This window comes from Scyliorhinus canicula, chromosome 5 (assembly GCF_902713615.1).
Source record: "Scyliorhinus canicula chromosome 5, sScyCan1.1, whole genome shotgun sequence".
Classification (NCBI taxonomy): domain Eukaryota; kingdom Metazoa; phylum Chordata; class Chondrichthyes; order Carcharhiniformes; family Scyliorhinidae; genus Scyliorhinus; species Scyliorhinus canicula.
The window spans coordinates 211,874,458-211,894,572 of NC_052150.1; the positions used below are offsets into that span (position 1 = coordinate 211,874,458).

General features: G+C 47.6%; 1 protein-coding gene across 11 annotated transcripts in view; it reads left to right on the forward strand.

The window, feature by feature from the left end:
* The window catches only part of kmt2ca (lysine (K)-specific methyltransferase 2Ca), a 537,383-nt gene that overhangs the window by 466,009 nt on the left and 51,259 nt on the right, over positions 1 to 20,115 (forward strand). For all 11 annotated transcript variants that reach the window (XM_038798420.1, XM_038798425.1, XM_038798416.1 and 8 more), the window contains 3 exons: positions 3,126 to 3,358; positions 3,983 to 5,680; positions 17,194 to 17,400. In XM_038798420.1, coding sequence (XP_038654348.1) covers positions 3,126 to 3,358; positions 3,983 to 5,680; positions 17,194 to 17,400 — 2,138 coding nt within the window. The remainder of the gene's footprint in view (positions 1 to 3,125; positions 3,359 to 3,982; positions 5,681 to 17,193; positions 17,401 to 20,115) is intronic.

The following is a 20,115-nucleotide window of genomic DNA, read 5'->3' on the forward strand; positions in this document are numbered from 1 at the left end:
CTCTCTCACTCACGCGCTCTCTGTCTCACACGCGCTCTTTCTTCTCCTGCGCTCACTCATGCGCACATGCTCTCAAGCGTGCATGCTCTCACTTGCAGCATGCTCACTCTCGGACGCTCTCACTCTCACGCGCTCTCTCTCTCGCATGCACGTTCTCTCACTCGTGCATGCTCGAGAGCGCGCGCTCTCTACCAGATGCGCACTTTCCCACAGGCGCTCTCTTATCACATGCGCACTCCAGCGCGCGCTCTCTCGCACATGCGCGTTTCCTCGCGCTTGCTCTCTCTCGCGCGCTCATTATTACATGCTTACTCTCACGCCACTCTCTATCACGCGCGCTCTCACAAGCACTCACATTTTCTCACACGCGCTCTCTGTCCCACACGCGCTCTCTGTCTCGCACGCGCTCTGTCTCGCACGCGCTCTCTGTCTCGCACACGCTCTCTGTCTCACACACGCTCTCGGCCTCTCCCAGGCGCTCTCGGCCACTCCCAGGCGCTCTCGGCCTCTCCCACGCGCTCGCGGCCTCTCGCACGCGCGCCCGGCCTCTCCCACGCACGCCCGGCCTCTCCCACGCGCGTTCTTTGTCTCTCCCGCACGCGTTCTTTGTCTCTCCCTCACGCGTTCCCTGTCTCCCTCGTGCATGCTGTCTGTCTCTCTGGCGCGTCCTCTCTGGCGCGTGCTCTCTTCCTCTCTGGCGCGTGCTCTCTGCCTCTCTCGCGCGCACGCTCTCTGTCTCTCTCGCGCGCTCTCTGTCTCTCTCGCGCGCTCTCTGTCTCTCTCGCGCGCTCTCTGTCTCTCTCGCGCGCTCTCTGTCTCTCTCACGCGCTCTCTGTCTCTCGCGTTCTCTGCCTCTCTCTCTCTCGAGCTCTCGGCCTCTCCCACGCGCTCTCGGCCTCTCCCACGCGATCTCGGCCTCTCCCACGCGCTCTCGGCCCCTCCCACGCGCTCTCGACCCCTCCCACGTGCTCTTGACCCCTCCCACGCGCTCTCGGCCCCTCCCATGCACTCTCGGCCCCTCCCACGCGCTCTCGGCCCCTCCCACGTGCTCTCAGCCCCTCCCACGTGCTCTCGGCCCCTCCCACGTGCTCTCGGCCCCTCCCACGTGCTCTCGGCCCCTCCCACGTGCTCTCGGCCCCTCCCACGTGCTCTCGGCCCCTCCCACGTGCTCTCGGCCCCTCCCACGTGCTCTCGGCCCCTCCCACGTGCTCTCGGCCCCTCCCACGCGCTCTCGGCCCCTCCCACGCGCTCTCGGCCCCTCCCACGCGCTCTCGGCCCCTCCCACGCGCTCTCGGCCCCTCCCACGCGCTCTCGGCCCCTCCCACGCGCTCTCGGCCCCTCCCACGCGCTCTCGGCCTCTCCCACGCGCTCTCGGCCTCTCCCACGCGCTCTCGGCCTCTCCCACGCGCTCTCGGCCTCTCCCACGCGCTCTCGGCCTCTCCCACGCGCGCTCGACCTCTCCCACGCGCGCTTGGCCTCTCCCACGCGCGCTCCGTCTCTCCCACCCGCACTCACTAGTGCATGCTCTCTCGCGCGCTCTCTGCCACATGCGAACTTTCCCTCGGACGATCTCTATCACAAGCGCACCACTGGGCGCGCGCGCGCTCTCACGCGCATTCTCTCGTGCTTGCTCTCTCTCGCGCATTCTCTCATGCTTGCTCTCGTGCTTGCTCTCTCTCGCGCGCTCATTATCACATGCGTGCTCTGTCACGCCACTGTCTATCATGTGCGCTCTCTCACAAGCACTCGCATGCATTTTCATTCACGCGCGCTCTCTTGTCTCACGCACTCTATTTTTCTCCCGCGCTCATTCACGCGTTCATGCTCTCAGGCGTGCATGCTCTCAGGCGTGCGCCTGCTCACTCTCGTGTGCATGCTCTCAGTCTCGCGCGCATGCTCTCACTCTCGCGTGCCCGCTCTCACTCTCGTGTGCCCGCTCTCACTCTCGCGCGCCCGCTCTCACTCTCGCGCGCCCGCTCTCACTCTCTCCCTCTCGTACGCGCTCTGTCTCTCTCGCTCGCGCTCTCTGTCTCTCTCTCTCTCGCTCTCTGTCTCTCGCACGCGCTCTCTGTCTCTCTCGCACGCGCTCTGTGTCTCTCGCTCGCGCTCTGTCTCTCTTGCACGTGCTCTCTGTCTCTCTCTCTCTCGCATGCGCTCTGTCTCTCTCGCATGCGCACACTCACTCACGTGCATGCTGTCACTCACGCATTCATGCTGTCACTCATGCATGCACAATCTCTCGCCCGCACGCTCTCTCGCTTGCGCACATTCGCACATCTGGTCCATGGGCTGTGGGTTGGTCAAACTTGGCAGGATCACTTTGGTACTCATCACGACAATGGTTTTGTGGCTTTGTGCCTCATTAGACAGGTTATGATTCTATTTGGGCTATTCTGCAGCAGTTCAATCGCAGATGCATTTGGATTGTTAGGAAATCAGCATGTCCAGTTTCATGCAAGCTGTTAAAGTTTTGTAACTGACTAGTTCTCGACTTCAATATTGCAGCACAGAACTGAGAGGAAGTTGCATTGTGGGAGGTGGCATCTTTCAGTTGGAAGTAAAAGATCTCTTCGCACCATTTCACAAAAACGCTGGGGATCTACCGACTTTGCTTTGGCTACTGTTTATCCCTCAACCAACACCAATATTTATGAACTGACCATAGCCACATTGCTGTTTGTATGAGTTTGCTGTGTGCAAATTGGCTATTGTTTCCTACCTTATAACAGTGACGATACTTCAGAAGTACCTCATTAGGGCAGCACGGTGGCGCAGTGGTAGCACTAGAGTCTCACAGCGCCGAGATCCCAGGTTCGATCCTGGCTGTCCGTGTAGAGTTTGCACATTCTCCCCATGCTTGTGTCGGTTTCGCCCCACAACCCAAAGATGTGCAGGGTAGGTGGATTGAACACGCTAAATTGCCCCTTAATTGGATAAAATGAATTGGGTACTCTTAAAAAAATTCTTTAAAGTACCTCATTGACTGTAGAGCCCTTTTGGATGCCCTGAGATTATGCATGGCATTGTAATATATGCAAGTTTATTTTTTCCCACTAATTAAAGTGTCATAAATTAGCATAGAATGGGAAATAAAAATGATTTTTAAAAATATTGTTCATCTCCAGATGATGCACAAAATAAGCAGTATGAAGAATGGCTCCAGGAAACACAGCAGCTCCTCCAAATGCAGCAGAAATACCTTGAGGAACAGATTGGGGCTCATCGAAAATCTAAGAAGGCACTCTCCGCTAAACAGCGGACTGCTAAAAAGGCTGGACGAGAGTTTCCAGAGGAAGATGCAGAGCAGCTTAAGCATGTAACTGAGCAACAAAGTATGGTGCAGAAGCAGTTGGAGCAGGTAATTTCCCATTTCCAGCCCAATATTATATTTTGGGGAGATTTTGAAAGGTCATCAGGCACGGCAAGTGTCAGCAGGTTGTCCCAAGGGGGCAGGCATTGCAGCTAGTCTTGGTCCTGTGCTCACCTTAATGCCCCTTCACATGCAGGTCCACCCCTCACCGAGACACTGGACAGAGTCGGATTCCTGGCCAACCTTCTTGACTTTTTTCTGAGATGATTGACAGTTCCCACACCTTTTGCTCAGCTGAGGTCAACTAAAATAGTCCAGGCCACAACATTCCTGATCAGTATGATTCAACTACTCACCGCTTTAACCAGCTGAGCTGTTGGAAGCTCAGACTAGCATAATGCATGGATAATTTCCAGGAGTTTACCTTCATTTCTCATTTTGTTTTTTTCATCCTTGATATTTCTCAATCATTTGTCTCATGCTATTATGATTCAAAAGTTTTTCCTGATATTTCTGATCCTGCTTGTGATATTTTAAATTTTCTGCTATTTGTTTATTCAGTCTCTGTGTTATCCATTACAATTCCTGCTGAATTGTTTCCGATTAGATAACGAGATTCAAATTCCAACAAGATTGACCTCATTTTTGATCTATAAACTTTTAACTTTTCAGATTCGAAAACAGCAAAAGGAACATTCCGAGCTTATGGAGGAATATCGTATCAAACAGCAGCAACAATGCTCAATGCCATCACCCACCATGATGCCTACTGGATCAGCCCAGCCTGCCTCAGTCCAAGGCGGGACACCATCCTCAGTAACTCAACAGAGTTTCTCAATAATGCCAAAGCAACAGCCCCAACAACAAATTCAGATGCCTGTTCCGGCCCAGCCAAATGCAACCAGAATGGCAAATGCTCCCCAGTGGCAACCTTGCAATCCGAATGCAACTGCGCCTACCCACGTTCCCATGGGTAGCCCAAGGGTGCAACATCCTGCACCATCTCAGTTGCCAACGACGAGCACTCCATCTACTCAAGCGGCTACAGTCACAACAAATCAACAGTCCAATGTACCACCGCGAGTTGAATTTGATGACAACAACCCATTCAGTGAGTGTTTTCAAGAGAGGGAACGGAGAGAGCGTTTACGAGAACAACAGGAAAGACAAAGAGTCCAGCTCATGAAGGAAGTGGAGCGCCACCGGGCCATGCAGAAGCGAATGGAAATGGAGCAGCAGCAAGGCATGGCAGATTTAAACTCACCCACCCTGTCACAAATGCCATATTTTAATTCTGATTTACCATGTGATTTCATGCAGTCTCAAAGGCCTCAACAGCAGGTGCAGCAGATGGGACTTGTTCCTCCCCAACAACAGAATCTACTTCCACAATTCATGAACTCGTCACCTCAAACATCTTTCATGAAGTGCAATGACCGTCGACCAGTGGGAGCACCAGGATATGGGCCTGAGGGTCATGCTGTCCCAGGTGGATGTCCACCTATCCATCCTATGAATCAGGTACCAACTGGACTTGCCTTTCCACAGAATCAGCCACGGCCTCCCTTTGGACCATGTATGCCGACCGGACCTCGAGGGAATAGTGATGGAGCTCAGTTTGGCCCAGATAGTGGAATGCAACTACCAGGCAATTATCCAGGTCCAGGTCAATCACTCATTCAACTTTATTCCAATATTATACCAGAGGAAAAGGGGAAAAAGAGGAGAAATAGAAAGAAGAAGAAAGATGATGACAGTGACTCTGTCAAGACGCCATCTACTCCTCATTCTGATATCACTGCACCAACTACACCCTGCAATTCTGACTCTGCTGCCAATCCACCAATGAATCTACCTGGAGACTTTGTGTTTCATCAAGGTGAACACGAGAATGAAGAGCTAAATCAATTGGTTAATAATTCAAATCAGCACCAACCTCCATCTGAACTTGAACGGCAACTTTCTTCCAGTGCCAGTGCACCGCACAGGCTTCTGGTGCAACAGGCTGGTGTGTCCTCTGAAGCAGATCACAGTCTGTTAAATGAAGGTGCTAGAACTAACACAGTGAAAGTGGAACGGACAGAAACCACACACTGCCACAATAATTCTCAGCCCAAGGTGGAAACTCAGAATTCTGTTAAAGTAGAAGGAAAGGTCAGTCTACAACAGCCTGCTGCTTTAACACCGAGTCCAGCTGCAGGAGCAAATGTGTCAGGATCAAAGCAAGAATCAGGGAATGAACTGCTGAAACACCTACTGAAGAATAAAAACCCTCCATTGCCTCCACACCAAAGAGCTGAAGAAAAATCAGAGGATGAATCCTGTATGGAAAGCAAATTAGTAAAGAAACAGAGTCCATTTGAGGGGCAGGTATGGCTGACCATGTATTATTTTATTCTACACAGACAATTCAGTTACACGGCTAGTTCTTTTACACAATGTGGAGATTTCAGAAATACAACTCAAACCAAATTTTTTTTTAATTATTAGAAAGTATTCTGTAAAGAACGCAACAGCATTCGGGTAACACTCATAAATTGTCATTAACGTCACTCACTTCCCTCAAAAACATGTGTCATATTGGTAAATCTGTACATAAATCAAATATCTGCCTTGGAAGAGCAGTGGACTATCTTAGTTACCCAAGATGATAATGAAGATGTGCCTTGCGCAGTATTGAAGCTATCTTCAGGTTCTCAAGAAACATTACCACGGATAATTGATGATACTCACATAGGCTTACCTTAGGCTCACATATTCTGATTTTAGCACGATTAAGTTTTCAAATTAACATAGAAACAGGAATCGGTCAGTCAGCCCCTGACTGCTCTTCAGTTAGATAGTGGCTGATATCTATCTCTAACCCCATCTGCTGCAAATATATTTTTTACATTTTTATACCTGTCAGCTGGCTTTTGTGTTAGAGATGTGAAAAATATCCAAACAGCTCCGAAATCATGCTGTGAACTAATTCGGCCATTTATTGTGGAAATGGATAACTTGTGATATTAAACTTCAAGTAGTACGTCAGCGTGAGGTGCCAAAAGAAATGACAATTAAAAAAAAAATAAAAGGCAATTAAGGTGAAACAACTTTAGATGAAGGGAGTGTTGAATGTGGAGAGTTTTTCCAGAACAGCCAGATTGACTGGATAGATTTTTGTGCTGCTATGCTTTTCTGTGTCAGACAGATGACACAAAGATTGGCCGGGTGGTTGACAGTGAAGAAGGTCATGGGTTGCAGGAGGGTATAGGCGGATTGGTCAGATGGGCAGCTCAGTGGCAGATGGAATTTAACCATGGCCAATCCACCTGGCACGCATATCTTTGGACTGTGGGAGGAAACCGGAGCACCCGGAGAAAACCCACGCAGACACGGGGAGAACATGCAGACGCCACGCAGACAGTGACGCAAGACCAGCATTGAACCCGGGTATGATCAAGATGTTTACAGGTGACATGAAAATTGGTGGAGTGGTGGACTGCAGGTGGATGTCAAAGAACTGGTCTGGTGGGCAGTGCAGTGGCAAATGGAATTCAACGCAGAAATGTTAGAGGTAATATACTTGGGGAGGGGTAGCAAGGTACAGGATTACACTATGAATGGGAGGACCCTGGAAAGTACTGAAGATTAGAGGGACCTTGAAGTGCATATCCACCGATCCCTGAAGGTGGCAGGGCAGGTAGATAAGTTGATTAAGAAGGCATAAGGGATACTTGTCTTTATTAGTTAAAGCAGAGCACAAGAGCAGGGAGGTTATGCTGGAACTGTATAAAATGCTGGTTAGGCCACAACTGGATTTCTGCGTGCTGTTCTATGAATCTATTAAATGAATGGTCGAGCAGGCTCAAAGGGCCAAACAACCAAGTCCTGCTCTTATTTTCTATATTACAGGAGAAATAGATTACTAAATATTCCATAGAGATTCCTTTAAGTTGTAATTTACTGCTCATATACACTTAATGGGAACCAGGAGGCTAGGGAGTTGAGGAGGTTCAGAGAGCGCATGGGGGAGTGGGCGGACCGTGGAGGATTGGAAGGCTGAGGGCGAAGGAGTTTTTATACTTCTCCCGTGTGCACCGGGTGTATTCCTGGATTGATTTTTTTTTTCTGAGATGGACAAGGTGCTGCTGGCAGGGGTGGCCGACTCGAGTATTCGGCAATTGTGATTTCAGACCTCGCGCCGCATTGGATGGATTTACAGCTGGTTCAGTGGGAGGCCCAATGGCCGCAGTGGAGGTTAGACGTGGGACTGTTGGCAGATGAGGGAGTGTACGAGCAAGTGAGGGCTGCCATCCGGGGCTACGTGGAGTTGAATGACACTAGGAGTTCACAGCCACCACGCTGCGGGAGGCACTAAAGGGGGTGGTCAGGGGGGAATTTATTTTAATTTGGGAGCACAGGGAGAGGGTGGAGGGCAAGGCTGGCAGATGAGATTCTGAAGGTGGATCGAAGGTATTGGTGGCTCCAAAGGAGGTGTTGTTAGGGGAGAGACAGAAGCTCCAGGTGGAGTTTGGATTAGTGTCCATGGGGAAGGTGGTGGGCAGTTGCGGAGAGCCAGAGGAGTAGTGTATGAGTACGGGGAGAAGGCGAGTAGGATGCGTTTGGGTTCGGGCAGAGGTTTGTGGATTGGATCTGGCTGTTCTACAGGGCGCCGGTGGCGAGTGTTTGGGCGAACCAAATGAGTTTAGGGTACTTTGGGCTACATCGTGGGACAAGACAGGTATGCCCACACTCCTTGCTTTTTGCCTTGGCAATTAGAGCCGTTGGCAATGGCGCGTAAGGAGTCGAGGTACTTGAGAGGGGGATGCCGAGCCTAGGTCTCGCTATATGCAGCTGACTGGTTATATATCTCGGACCCAATGATCAGCATTGGAGGGATTGTGGAGATTTTTGGGGAGTTTGGCCGGTTTTCGGGGTATAAATTGAAAATGGGAAGGAATAAGATGTTCCCGATCAATTTGAGAGGGCAAGAAAGGAAAGGTCGGTCTGGGGGCAGATGGAGGTGGCGTCGAGTAGGGGAACAAGCTTGAGGGCTCTGTTGTTGGCACCTCCGCCGTTCTTACCGGCCAGGTACTTGGTGAGCCCAGTGGTGGTCTTGCCTCTAAAGGTGTGGGGGTAGCACAGGCAACATTTAGGGTTGGAGGGCATGTCGCTGTGGGCATCAATATGCAACAACTATAGGTTTGTGCCAGCATGGCTGGACGTGTGGCTTCGGGGGTGGCAGCAGGTGAGGATTGAGTATTGTAGGAACCTGTTTATAGGGGCAAATTTGGTGGTCTGGAGGTGTTGGAGGAATTGTATGAGTAGTCCAAGGGGAGAGTGGCTTTAGGTACATGCAGGTACCGGATTTTGTGAGGGGAGAGGTGCTGCCAGTGTTGGAGCAGTAAATAGGGGAGGGGAAGATGTCGGCCGGGACTTTGGAAGAGGCCTTGCGGAGGGTGAACACATCCTCGTCGTGTGCGAAGTTCAACCTGTTTCATTTTAAAGTGGTGCATAGGACCCACATGATGGTGGCGATGATGAGCATGTTCTTTGCGGGGTTGGAAGCTAGGTGCAGACGGTATGTGTATGTCCACATGTTCTGGCGTGTCCAAGACTGAGGGGGTTCTGGCAGGGGTTCTTGACGTTCTGTCTGAGGGCATGGGTGTGGGGGTGGTGCCAAGTCCGGAGGTGGCGATATTATTTGGTGTGCCGGAAGATCCAGGAGTCTGGGGCGAGTTGGAGATCTGTTGTTGTTTAGTTGGGTTGATGTGTTGTTCTTCTAATATTATGTATATATATATGTAAAAAACCTTGAATAAAATATTTTCAAAATAATAATGGGGACAGGGTGGGGGGGGATTTTTTGCAAGTAAGGCTAAGTAGGGATTGCTAAGAGACTGTACGTTTAGAGAGCCTCCTGTTGGATGTAAGCTATCTCAACCCAGTTTTTCTTGGATGTGGATTGAACAACTCTTTGAAAGAGCTGGCCTTGATATGACAATCATAGGAGCAAAAGAAACAGGAACAGGGAAGGCCATCTGGCCCCTTGAGCCTGCTCCACTATTCAATAAGATCATGGCTGATCTTTTTGTGGACTCAGCTTCACTAACCTGCCCGCTCACCGTAATCCTTTGTTCCTTTACTGTTCAAAAATATCTGTTCTACAACATCTCCGTTACCTTCTTGTCTGTCCTTCCAAATAATTTGATACCCCTGGATATTTAACTCTCGTGACTATCCTGCAATCATGTATCTGTAATGGCCACTAAATCATACTCATTTGCAATGATTTGTGCCGTCAACTCTTTTATCTTGTTTCGAATACTACGAGCTTTCAGGTAGAGTGCCTTTCTGCTAGTTTTAATACCTTCTTTTTAAATCCTAACCCCTCCATTAATAACATCTCCTGAGTTCTTCTCTTTATCTCTTTTCATAACCTTTGATGTAGTTGAACCCACCTTCCCATTTGCTAACCTGCTCCTTTGCTTCCCATTAACCATTTTATTTCCTGTAATGTTACCCTTTCCTTCCCCCCACTTGCTAGTTTAAAGTCCTTGAGATCACCCTATTTATCCATTTAGCTAGAATACTGGTCCCAGATGGGTTCAAATGGGGACTGCCCCAACTGTACAGACTGATGCCAATGCCCCATGAAATAGAGATAGAGAAATACAGCACAGAACAGGCCCTTTGGCCCACGATGTTGTGCCGAACTTTTGTCTTAGGTTAATCATAGATCATAGAATTTTGGACACTAAGGGCAATTTATCATGGCCAATCCACCCAACTTGCACATCTTTGGACTGTGGGAGGAAACCGGAGTACCCAGAGGAAACCCACGCACACACAGGGAGGATGTGCAGACTCCACACAGACAGTGACCCAAACCGAAATCGAACCTGGGACCCTGGAGCTGTGAAGCAATTGTGCTATCCACAATGCTACTGTGCTGCCCTTAAATGAAATGCCTCCTTCCTGCACTCCTTTAGCCACATGTTTACTTTCCTAATTTTGTCATCCCGATGCCAATTTGCATATGGCACGGGCAGTAATCCAGCGATTATGACCCTTGAGGACCTGTTTTTTAATTTAGTTCCTAGTGCCTGATAATCCCCAACAGGTCCTCTTTCCTAGTCTTGCCTATGTTGTTTGTCCCAACGTGGACCACAATAACTGGAACCTTCCCCACCCGCTCCAATATCCTTTCAAGCCGGTCAGATGCCCCTCACCCTGGGGGCCTCCATGTGACCACCTATGATTTTATGGACTCAGAGCAAAAAAGAAACACGGAATTAGTACCAGATTGGCAGGCTCATTGAGAGAGGTCACAAAGGTGAAGAAAGCGGAAAGTTTAACTGTGGTACGTTGGATAATGGTGTTCTAAGAAATTAGCAGAGCAGCAAAGAATGACCTGGACACGCTACACCCGATCTGATAGTGCTTGTACTTGCACTGATGAGCACAGAATGACCTGCCTGAACAACAGAAGTTAAATATGCAGCCAAATGATGCAGGTTGTTCTTTAATTGTGGTTTAATGCTCTAGTCTCTCTTAGCAGTCCCTCAGAGTCGGTGATGACTTGCTTAAAAATAAGTTGTCGGGTGACTTGAGGATTCCAATGCAGTCTCTGCCACAGGTGGAGCAGACAGTGATTGGAGGAGCAAGTGGGTGGGTTGCAACATGCATCTTAGTTGATGATTGGCTTGAGCGTGCTCTAAGCGATGAAACCGGAGGTTTTCAGTTCCTCCTTTTTACAAAGAGGATTTGAGGAGGGTGTCCTTTCAGCATTTCCCCTGTCCTCCTAAGGCTCTCTTGTCATGTTGAAGCTCAGAGTTTAGTGCTAGTTTTGAGAGTCTCGTGCCAGGCATGCGGACGATGTGGCCTACCCAACAGAGCTGATGGAGCGTGGTCAATGCTTCCATGGTGAGCATGTTGGCCTGAGCGAGAACACTGACATTGATGCGCCTATCCTGCCAATGGATTTGAGGAATCTTGTGGGGGCAGTGCTGGTGGTACATCTCCAGGGTTTTGAGATGCCTGCTGTGCATAGTCCACGCCTCTGAGCCATATAGGAGGACAGGTATCACTACTGCTCTGATCAAGGACTAATCCCTGCAGGACCCCCACAAGCCTGCCACCTCAAAAAACCTATTTATTCCTACCCTCTGTTTCCTTGTCAGCTCACCAATTCTCAAGCCATGCAAGTGTCACAAAGTGCATTCATGCCCATTGTCCTTTTGGAAAAAGTTGCAGTGTTCCTGCTTTCACATTCAAGTGGTAGAACTACCCTCGAGTCAATAAATTTCTCCTCAAGTCAGTCCTAAATTGCATACCCCGTATCCTGAGACCCCTTATTCTAGACTCTTCAACCAGAGGAAACAACATCCCTGCATCCTGTCTGTCTGGCCCTGTCCGAATTTTACATGTTTCAATCAGATCCCCTCTCATTCTTCCAAATTCCAGTGAATATAGGCCCAGTCGACCCAACCTCTCTTCATACAATCCTGCAAACCCAGGAATTAATCTTATGAACCTTTACAGTACTCTGTAAGAAAGTACATACTTTCTTAGGTAAGGAAACCAAAACTGCATATGATACTCTTGTGTAGTCTCACCAAGGACCTGTACAGCTGCAGTAAGACATCCTTGCTCCTGTACTCGTCCTCTTGCAATGAAGGCCAACATACCATTTGCCTTCCTAACACTGCATATTGCTTTCAGCGACTGGTGTACTAGGATACCCATATCAACATTTCCCAATCTATCACCCTTTAAATAACTCTGCCAGTCTGTTTTTTGTATCCAAAGTGGATAACTTCATAATCATCCACATTATACTGCAACTACCATGCATATGCCCACTCACGCAACTTGTCTACATCACCTTGAAGCCTCTTAACATCCTCCTCACCATTCACATTCCCACCAAGTTTTGTGTTGTCAACAAACTTGGGACTATTACATTTGGTTCCCTGGACAAAATCAATAATGTAAATTGTAAATAGCTGGGGCCCAAGCACTAATCCCTGCAGGACCCCACAAGTCACCGCCAGCCACTTCAAAAAGCCCATTTATTCCTACTCTGTCTCCTAACACATTCTCAATCCATGCAAGTGCCACAAAGTGCATTCACACAAATTGTACTTTTGAGGAAAGTTGTAGCGTTTCTGCTTTCACAGTCTTCCTGTACCAGCCTCCCCGGACAGGCGCCGGAATGTGGCGACTAGGGGCTTTTCACAGTAACTTCATTGAAGCCTACTCGTGACAATAAGCGATTTTCATTTCAACTGGTGAAAGAGAGCATAAGAGAAAGGTTTTTTGTCGTTGGAATAGTTGTTTGGCAAACATGGGAAAAGGTGATTAAATGTTAAAAAAAAACCCTTAAAACTGTAATTTTGTGTGATTATCTCCGTAATGTGGAATATAATATTACAAAGCATTTACAGCACAGAAATAGTGACACTAATAAAGATTATTATTATCAGTCCAACAGATCCATGCCAGAGTTGAAGCCCCACACAAGCTGTGTTCAGCTTCAAACATCATTAGGCTTATTCTTAAATGTGAGAGAATTATATTTGAAACTCAGTAGCAAAGTTTCAAAATAAAGGGTTTGAGTAAGGACGCATACACCTTGTGTATTATATTTGTTGTCTGTGGTGAAGTCTCCAAATACCAGAGTTGATATTTGCATTTTTAAAAAAGTATTTGTAAGAAAGAGAAGCAGTGGTGTGAAGAGAATTAGAAGATAGTTTGCGTCGGTTTTGGGCTCAGGTTCAAATCGATTAACTTTATAGTTCTTTGACTTTCTGGGTAGCTGTAGGTCAAAGAAGATACAAATATTAGTATTCCTCCAGGTATAATAACAAACAGTAGGCTCAGCTGCACCTAATTAAAGGTTGTTCTGTGTAAAACTTTGTTATATAGATAGCATTAAGCATCTTGTATTTCATTTAGTCTATCATCTCAAAGTAAAACTTATTGAAGTACAGATCTTTTGATTTGATTTATTATTGTCACATGTATTAGTATACAGTGAAAAGTATTGTTTCTTGCATGCTGTACAAACAATGCATACCGTACATAGGGAAGGAAGGAGAGACTGCAGAATATAATGTTACAGTTATAGCAAGGTGTAGAGAAAAGATCAACTTAATACGAGGTAGATCCATTCAAAAGTCTGATGGCAGTAGGGAAGAAGCTGTTCTTGAGTCGGTTGGTACATGACCTCAAACTTTGGTATCTTTTTCCTGACGGAAGAAGGTGGAAGAGAGTATGTCCTGGGTGCGTGGGGTCCTTAATTATGTTGGCTGCCTTTCTGAGGCAGCGGGAATTATAGATAGAGTCAATGGATGGGAGACTGGTTTGCTTGATGGACTGGGCTACATTCACGACCTTTTGTAGTTTCCTGCGGTCTTGGGTAGAGCAGGCTCCATACCAAAGCTGTGATACAACCAGAAAGAATGCTTTCTATGGTGCATCTGTATAAGTTGGTGAGGGTCGTAGCTGACATGCCAAATTTCCTTAGTCTTCTGAGAAAGTAGAGTCGTTGGTGGGCTTTCTTAACTATAGTGTCGGCATTGGGGGACCAAGACAGGCTGTTGGTGATCTGTCCACTTAAAAACTTGAAGCTTTCGACCCTTTCTACTTTGTTCCCATTGATGTAGACAGGGGCATGTTCTCCACTCTGCTTCCTGAGGTTGATGACAATCTCCTTTGTTTTGTTGACATTGAGGGAGAGATTATTGTGGTTGCACCAGTTCACCAGATTCTCTGTCTCATTCCTGTATTCTGTCTCGTCATTGTTTGAAATCCGACCCACTACGGTGGTGTCATCAGCAAATTTGAAAATCGAGTTGATGGGGAATTTGGCCACACAGTCTAATGTGTATAAGGAGTATAGTAGGGGGCTGAGAACACAGCCTTGTGGGGCACCGGTGTTGAGGATGATCGTGGAGGAGGTGTTGTTGCCTATCTTTACTGATTGTGGTCTGTGGGTTAGAAAGTTCAGGATTCAGTCGCAGAGGGAGGAGCCGAGGCCAAGGCCACGGAGTTTGGAGATGAGTTTCGTAGGAATGATGGTGTTGAAGGCTGAGATGTAGTTGATAAATAGGAGTCTGACATAGGTGTCTTTGTTATCTAGGTGTTCCAGGGTAGAGTGCAGGGCCATGGAGGTGGCGTCTGCTGTGGACCTGTTGCAGCGGTAGGCGAACTGTAGTGGATCAAGGCAATCCGGGAGTCTGGAGTTGATTCGTGCCATGCTTTCGAAGCACTTCATGATGATGAATGTCAGAGCCACTGGACGATAGTCATTAAGGCACGCCACTTGACTTTTTTTTGGTACAGGGATGATGGTCGTCTTCTTGAAGCAGATAGTGACCTCCGATTGTTGTAAAGAGAGATTGAAGATGTCTGAAAATACCCCCGTCAGCTGATCTGCGCAAGACCGGATATCCCATCCAGGCCAGTGGCTTTCCGTGGGTTGACCTTCTAGAAGGCTGCTCTGACGTCTGCAGTGGTGATCTCAGATACAAGTTCATCCGCGGCTTCTGGGGTGGAGAGCTCGCTCTCGCTGACCTCTTGCTCAAAGCAGGCTTAGAATGCTTTGAGCTCATCAGGGAGGGGTGCTTGGAGCCGACGATTTTACATGCTTTCACCTTGTAGCCCGTTATGTATTGCAGACCTTGCCATAGATGGCGGGGATCGTGTGGCTAGCCTGGGACTCGAGCTTGGTCCGGTACTGTCTTTTGGCATCTTTGATGGATTTCTTTAGATGATATAGGGCTTTCTTGTAGAGGTCAGGGTCGCCTGACCTGAACGCCTCAGACTTAGACTTCAGCAAGCAGTGGATATCCCTGTTCATCCAGGGTTTACGGTTGGGAAACATGCGGATTTGCTTCTTTGGCACACGAGTCTTCTACACACTTACTAATGAAGTCAGTTACTGTAGTGGCGTACTCGTTCAGGCTGGTCACAGAGTTTTTAAATACTGACCAGTGCACTGACTCTAAGCAGTCCCGTAGGGGATCATCTGATTCCTCAGATCAACAATGCACAACTTTCTTTGACGGATTCTCCCGCTTCAGTATTTGCTTACAAGCCGGGAGCAGGAGCACAGCTTTGTAGTCAGGTTTGCCAAAGTGTGGGCGGGCAATAGAGCTGTAGGCATGTTTGATATTTGTGTAGCAGTGGTCTAGGATGTTTGGGCTTCTGGTGGAACAGGTGACGTGTTGGTGGTAACTTAGTAGTACACTCTTGAGCTTGGCCTGATTGAAGTCCCCAGCTACAATGAACAGGCCTTGGGATGTTTCGTTTCAAAGGCTATTTGTGGTGGTGAATATTTTGTCCAGTGCGATTTTCACGTTCGCATTGGGTGGGATGTAAACTGCCACCAGGATAACGGAGCTGAACTCCCGCGGAAGGTAGTAGGGCTGGCATTTTAGCGTCAGGTATTCTAGGTCCGGGGAGCAGAAACTCGCCAGTGTTGCTACATCTAGGCCCCAGGAGGCAGACCCCACCTCCCTTTGCCTTGCCTGAGGCCGCCGTATGGTCCATTTGGTGGATTGAGAAGCACTCTGGTTGTAGGGCACAGTCCGGTGAAGCAGGAGTGAGCCATGTCTCCGTGAAACAGAGCACAAAGCAGTCCCTTAGTTCTCTTTGAAAAGTGAGTCTGGCTTTAAGTTCGTCTAGCTTGTTTTCTAGAGATTGGACATTAGCTCGGAGTAATCTAGGCAGAGGGGCTTTGAGGCCGCGTTGTTTCACTCTCGCCTGCAGGCCTGCACGTTTTCCACGCTTCCTGGAGTGACTGCTTCTTTTCGAGCCAGGGAGACGGTGAGAGTATGCAGTTTTAAGGGAATAGTTGTGTCCAATGAGGTTATTCACTCTGGTCGGTGTGTGGATGGAGGATTTGTTGCCTTGCTTGCGGTTCCTGCGTCGGTGGGTGGGTCTGCGCGGTCGAGCGTTCCGGGTTGCTGTCGGGCTGCAGCTTGTCGTCACCGTCGGTGGAAGTCCAGACCATACTGTCCGGCGTGGATGGGGTGAAGGGCGGTAAGTGGATGACGTTTCTGGGATCGCGGTTGCAGATGAGGCGATAGCCGGGTCCGTGTGTTGGGGACGCAGGGTCCTTTCCAGATCACGGTCATCCTTCAGAGGACGGAGGATCTCTAGACCTGAAAGTAAATTTAAAAGAGCAGTATTAGTGATTGTTAGGCTGTGGGAGTTGTTTTTTTAGGAGTGTGGGGTGACTGTAGAAGGGGGGGGGAAGGGGGGAGGGGTGGAAGGAAGGAGTGCTTGGGGGCTGCAGGGGGTCGCAGCTCTCCGGGTCAGTGGGGTTGGAAGCTGGGGCTGGGAGGGCTGCAGCTGCTGCAATGCTGGTCTGGTCATTGGAAAGCAGCAGAGTGGCGGTCCCGGCTTCTGTGGTGTTTTCCAGGTCTCTGGGAGCTTATAGAGTGAAGGCCCTGGCTTCTCGGGCGTTTTCCTGGTCTCTGGCAGCCGCTGTAGGGGAATTCCCAGGCCTGGGACTGCAGCTCCGGCAGCTGCTCCCGTGTGGGCAGCTGGTCCAGGTTGATTTCAGGTCGTCAGTTTCAGGTGTCTCCAGGGTCCTAAAGATCGCTAAATCTGTAAGTAATTGAATTAGAGCATTGTTAGAGAGTTTAAAAGAGTTAATATGAAGTTTTAGAAGCATAGAACGAGAGTAAAAGATAGAATTAGAGGGTATGCTGGGCCCAGCTTGCAAGAAGTCCCTCACTCCGGCGCCATCTAAATGATGAAGATCTTTGCTGAAGGCCTGCGGTAAACACTGCTTGTGATCAAACCTCAGTGCATTTAACATGATAGATTCTTTCATGCCGTAAAACAAAACAGTAAGATAAATTTCTGATGTGTGTTTTGGAACGCAGAGTCCGCCAAGTGGATTGAACTTTGATGCAAAGGTCCATCAGCTGCAGAAAAAGGATTCGGAGGAAGAAAAGAAACGGCCAAAAAACAAAAGATCACAGAAAACGGCTGAGAAGACGGTGTCACGCTATAAGAAACGAAAAAAAGATGAGGAGGACAGGCATGCGATTTACCCCAACACCGACATGCTAATGAACCAGCTGAAGCAGGTGAGCAGTTCTTTGTGACCAATGGTCCAAGTCTTTCCAAATAAAAGATCTTGGGTTGAGAAAGAAACGAAGCACTGACAAATCGATGTAGCAATATGTAAAGTGGCATTGCAGGTGGTAAATTAGCCTATTCTCTTTCCCCCTCACCCCCACAGCATGGATGTAAATTTGTTAAGTGAGTGAACAATAACTTGCTTTTATTGTAGCACCTTTTAATGTAATGAAATAACCTAGGGTGCTTCAGAGGAGTATTATCGAACAAAACTTGACACTGAGCCAAAGAAGGAGATAGAGGGACAGATGATCATTAACTTGGCCAAAGAAGTAGGTTTAGAAAGCATGAACGTGCACTAAGAGCTGGAGGAATCGTTTGGTGACTGAAATAACCTTGTGCCATAGTGTTTTATTGGCTATTTACTTTTCAGTATATTTTCTGTGAGCTATTTTTCATCATGAATATCTGTGCTCGCATACAACTAAAACTGCTTATGTAAACTTACCGGACTGTAATTACATCTCCCTGCCAAAGTATGTATTAGAGCATTACCAGAGGCAGGAGAATGTAATTAGAGCAAAACAAATTTACTGAGGCAGTTCCATTCTAAGTATGGGCAGAGAAATTCAGAATGAAAAATGTTCATAGGAAATGGGCATGCCGGTTTAAGTATAATTGTATATAATACCAAATACTGCATAGGATAAGCCAAGAATGTTTGATTTTTAAAAAGAGTCTATAAGTTATTTGTGCACACCAGTCCAATTAAACCCTGCCTTTTTATTCCTGCTTCAGCTAAAAACTGCACTTTCTCATGTCTGCGTATATACAATAAAATGGGTCATCAGCCCGTAAATTTTTTAAATCCTGTGTTTGTGTGTACTACTTGCCAACTTCCTGGTTGTCAATTAATTTGGGTCCAGCTTCTGTGTTAACATTTAATTTAAACATTTGGGAATTACTAGACAAAAGAAAAATTAAGGTCCATCCAAATTGCCTTCTACCATTCTGGTCTTGTGTGATACAATAATAATGGAACTATTGAATAATCATGGCAATCAATCTTTATCAATTAAACTGCAATGGACCCGGATATGAAACAATTTATTGAACCATAGTTAAAAAGGCACTTGTCCCCCTCACTCCATGCTTTACTTGCACATATGCCTCAAAATACTCATATACTGTACCCCAAAATACTACTAATATCGATACTGTTATGACACCCTGGGCAAGCGCGCAGTCAATTCCAGCCCCACTCGACCCGGAGTCACAACATAAGTGAACTAAACAATAATTCTTAGAAAAATTCCCGAAATCTTTTTGCCCTTGGCAGTCCAATAATTACAGTCACCAGGTTTGTAAGTTGAAACACAATTATTGTTTATTTATAACGAGGATAATGATGAAATGTGCAGTAAATGCAACTGAATGACAAGCGAACCTACTACCCCCTTTAACTGCCACACCCTCTACCCACATACATAAGACAGACAACACAAGAGGGGGGGGGGAAGAGGTGAAACTAATAAGGACAAAGATTAAAGAGTCCTTGCTACAAATGGTGGTTCGCAGAATGCTTTCTCCACAGTATGCTTGTGGATTAAAGTCTCTGCAATGGTCTTCCTTGCAGTTTAGCAATATTTCTCACAACTTCTCTTGGCGAGGCTTCTTGCTTCACACAATCTTTGCTTCTAGGCCTCTGCCCTTTCTGGAGAAAGAATTGGTTGGTTCACACCAGCGTTTTATGCAGAGAGTTGGTTCTCACACTGACCTTTTGATGAGAATTAGCTGGATATTTCTGGAGAGAGCTATCAAATTCTGAACCTTTTCTGAACAACCTGTAATGCTGCTGCTGTAAACTGCTTCATCAAGGCTTTTAGCACAAGGGGCTGGTTTAGCACACTGGGCTAAATAGCTGGCTTTTAAAGCAGACCAAGGCAGGCCAGCAGTATGGTTCAATTCCCACACCAGCCTCGCTGAAGAGGCGCCGGAATGTGGGCTTTTCACAGTAACTTCATTGGAAGCCTACTTGTGACAATAAGCGATTTTCATTTCATTTCATTTCATTTCTGCCAGGTCAGAGAAACAGTCTTTCTGGAGATAAATGGAGTAGAAAGAGAGTGCGTCTTCCCCCTAAGCTGCCAAAAGAAAGCTGTTAAATCACCTTAGGTCTCTGAACCATTTCAGTAGGAGCAGATTCAATCACAGCCTGTTACCAGGCAGAGCACTGCATTTTGGGCCAATTCATTGGCCACCAGCCACATCAATCAAACTGAGTCATCACTGAGGTCAGCCAATTTCCAATCACCAGTCTAAAACAGCACAGCCTTCTGGATCCTGCTGTTTAAATTAACGGTATAGGACATGGCTTCCTTCTGCTTGACTTAAAATGGCAGGCCACCTTAAAGATAAATGCCCATAAATCATCCATGGATCAAAAATAAAACTGGAAAGCAAGTGTATAGGCAGTGAATAAGCAAGAACAAGCAGGAAGGACTCTTACAATACTGTTTGTGTAATTCCAATCTTGCATTTTGCAATAACAGCATAGTTGGGGACTCTGGCCATTTGTTGATTTAATGGCAGCACGGTAGCATGGTGGTTAGCATAAATGCTTTATAGCTCCAGGGTCCCAGGTTCGATTCCCGGCTGGGTCACTGTCTGTGTGGAGTCTGCACGTCCTCCCCGTGTGTGCGTGGGTTTCCTCCGGGTGCTCC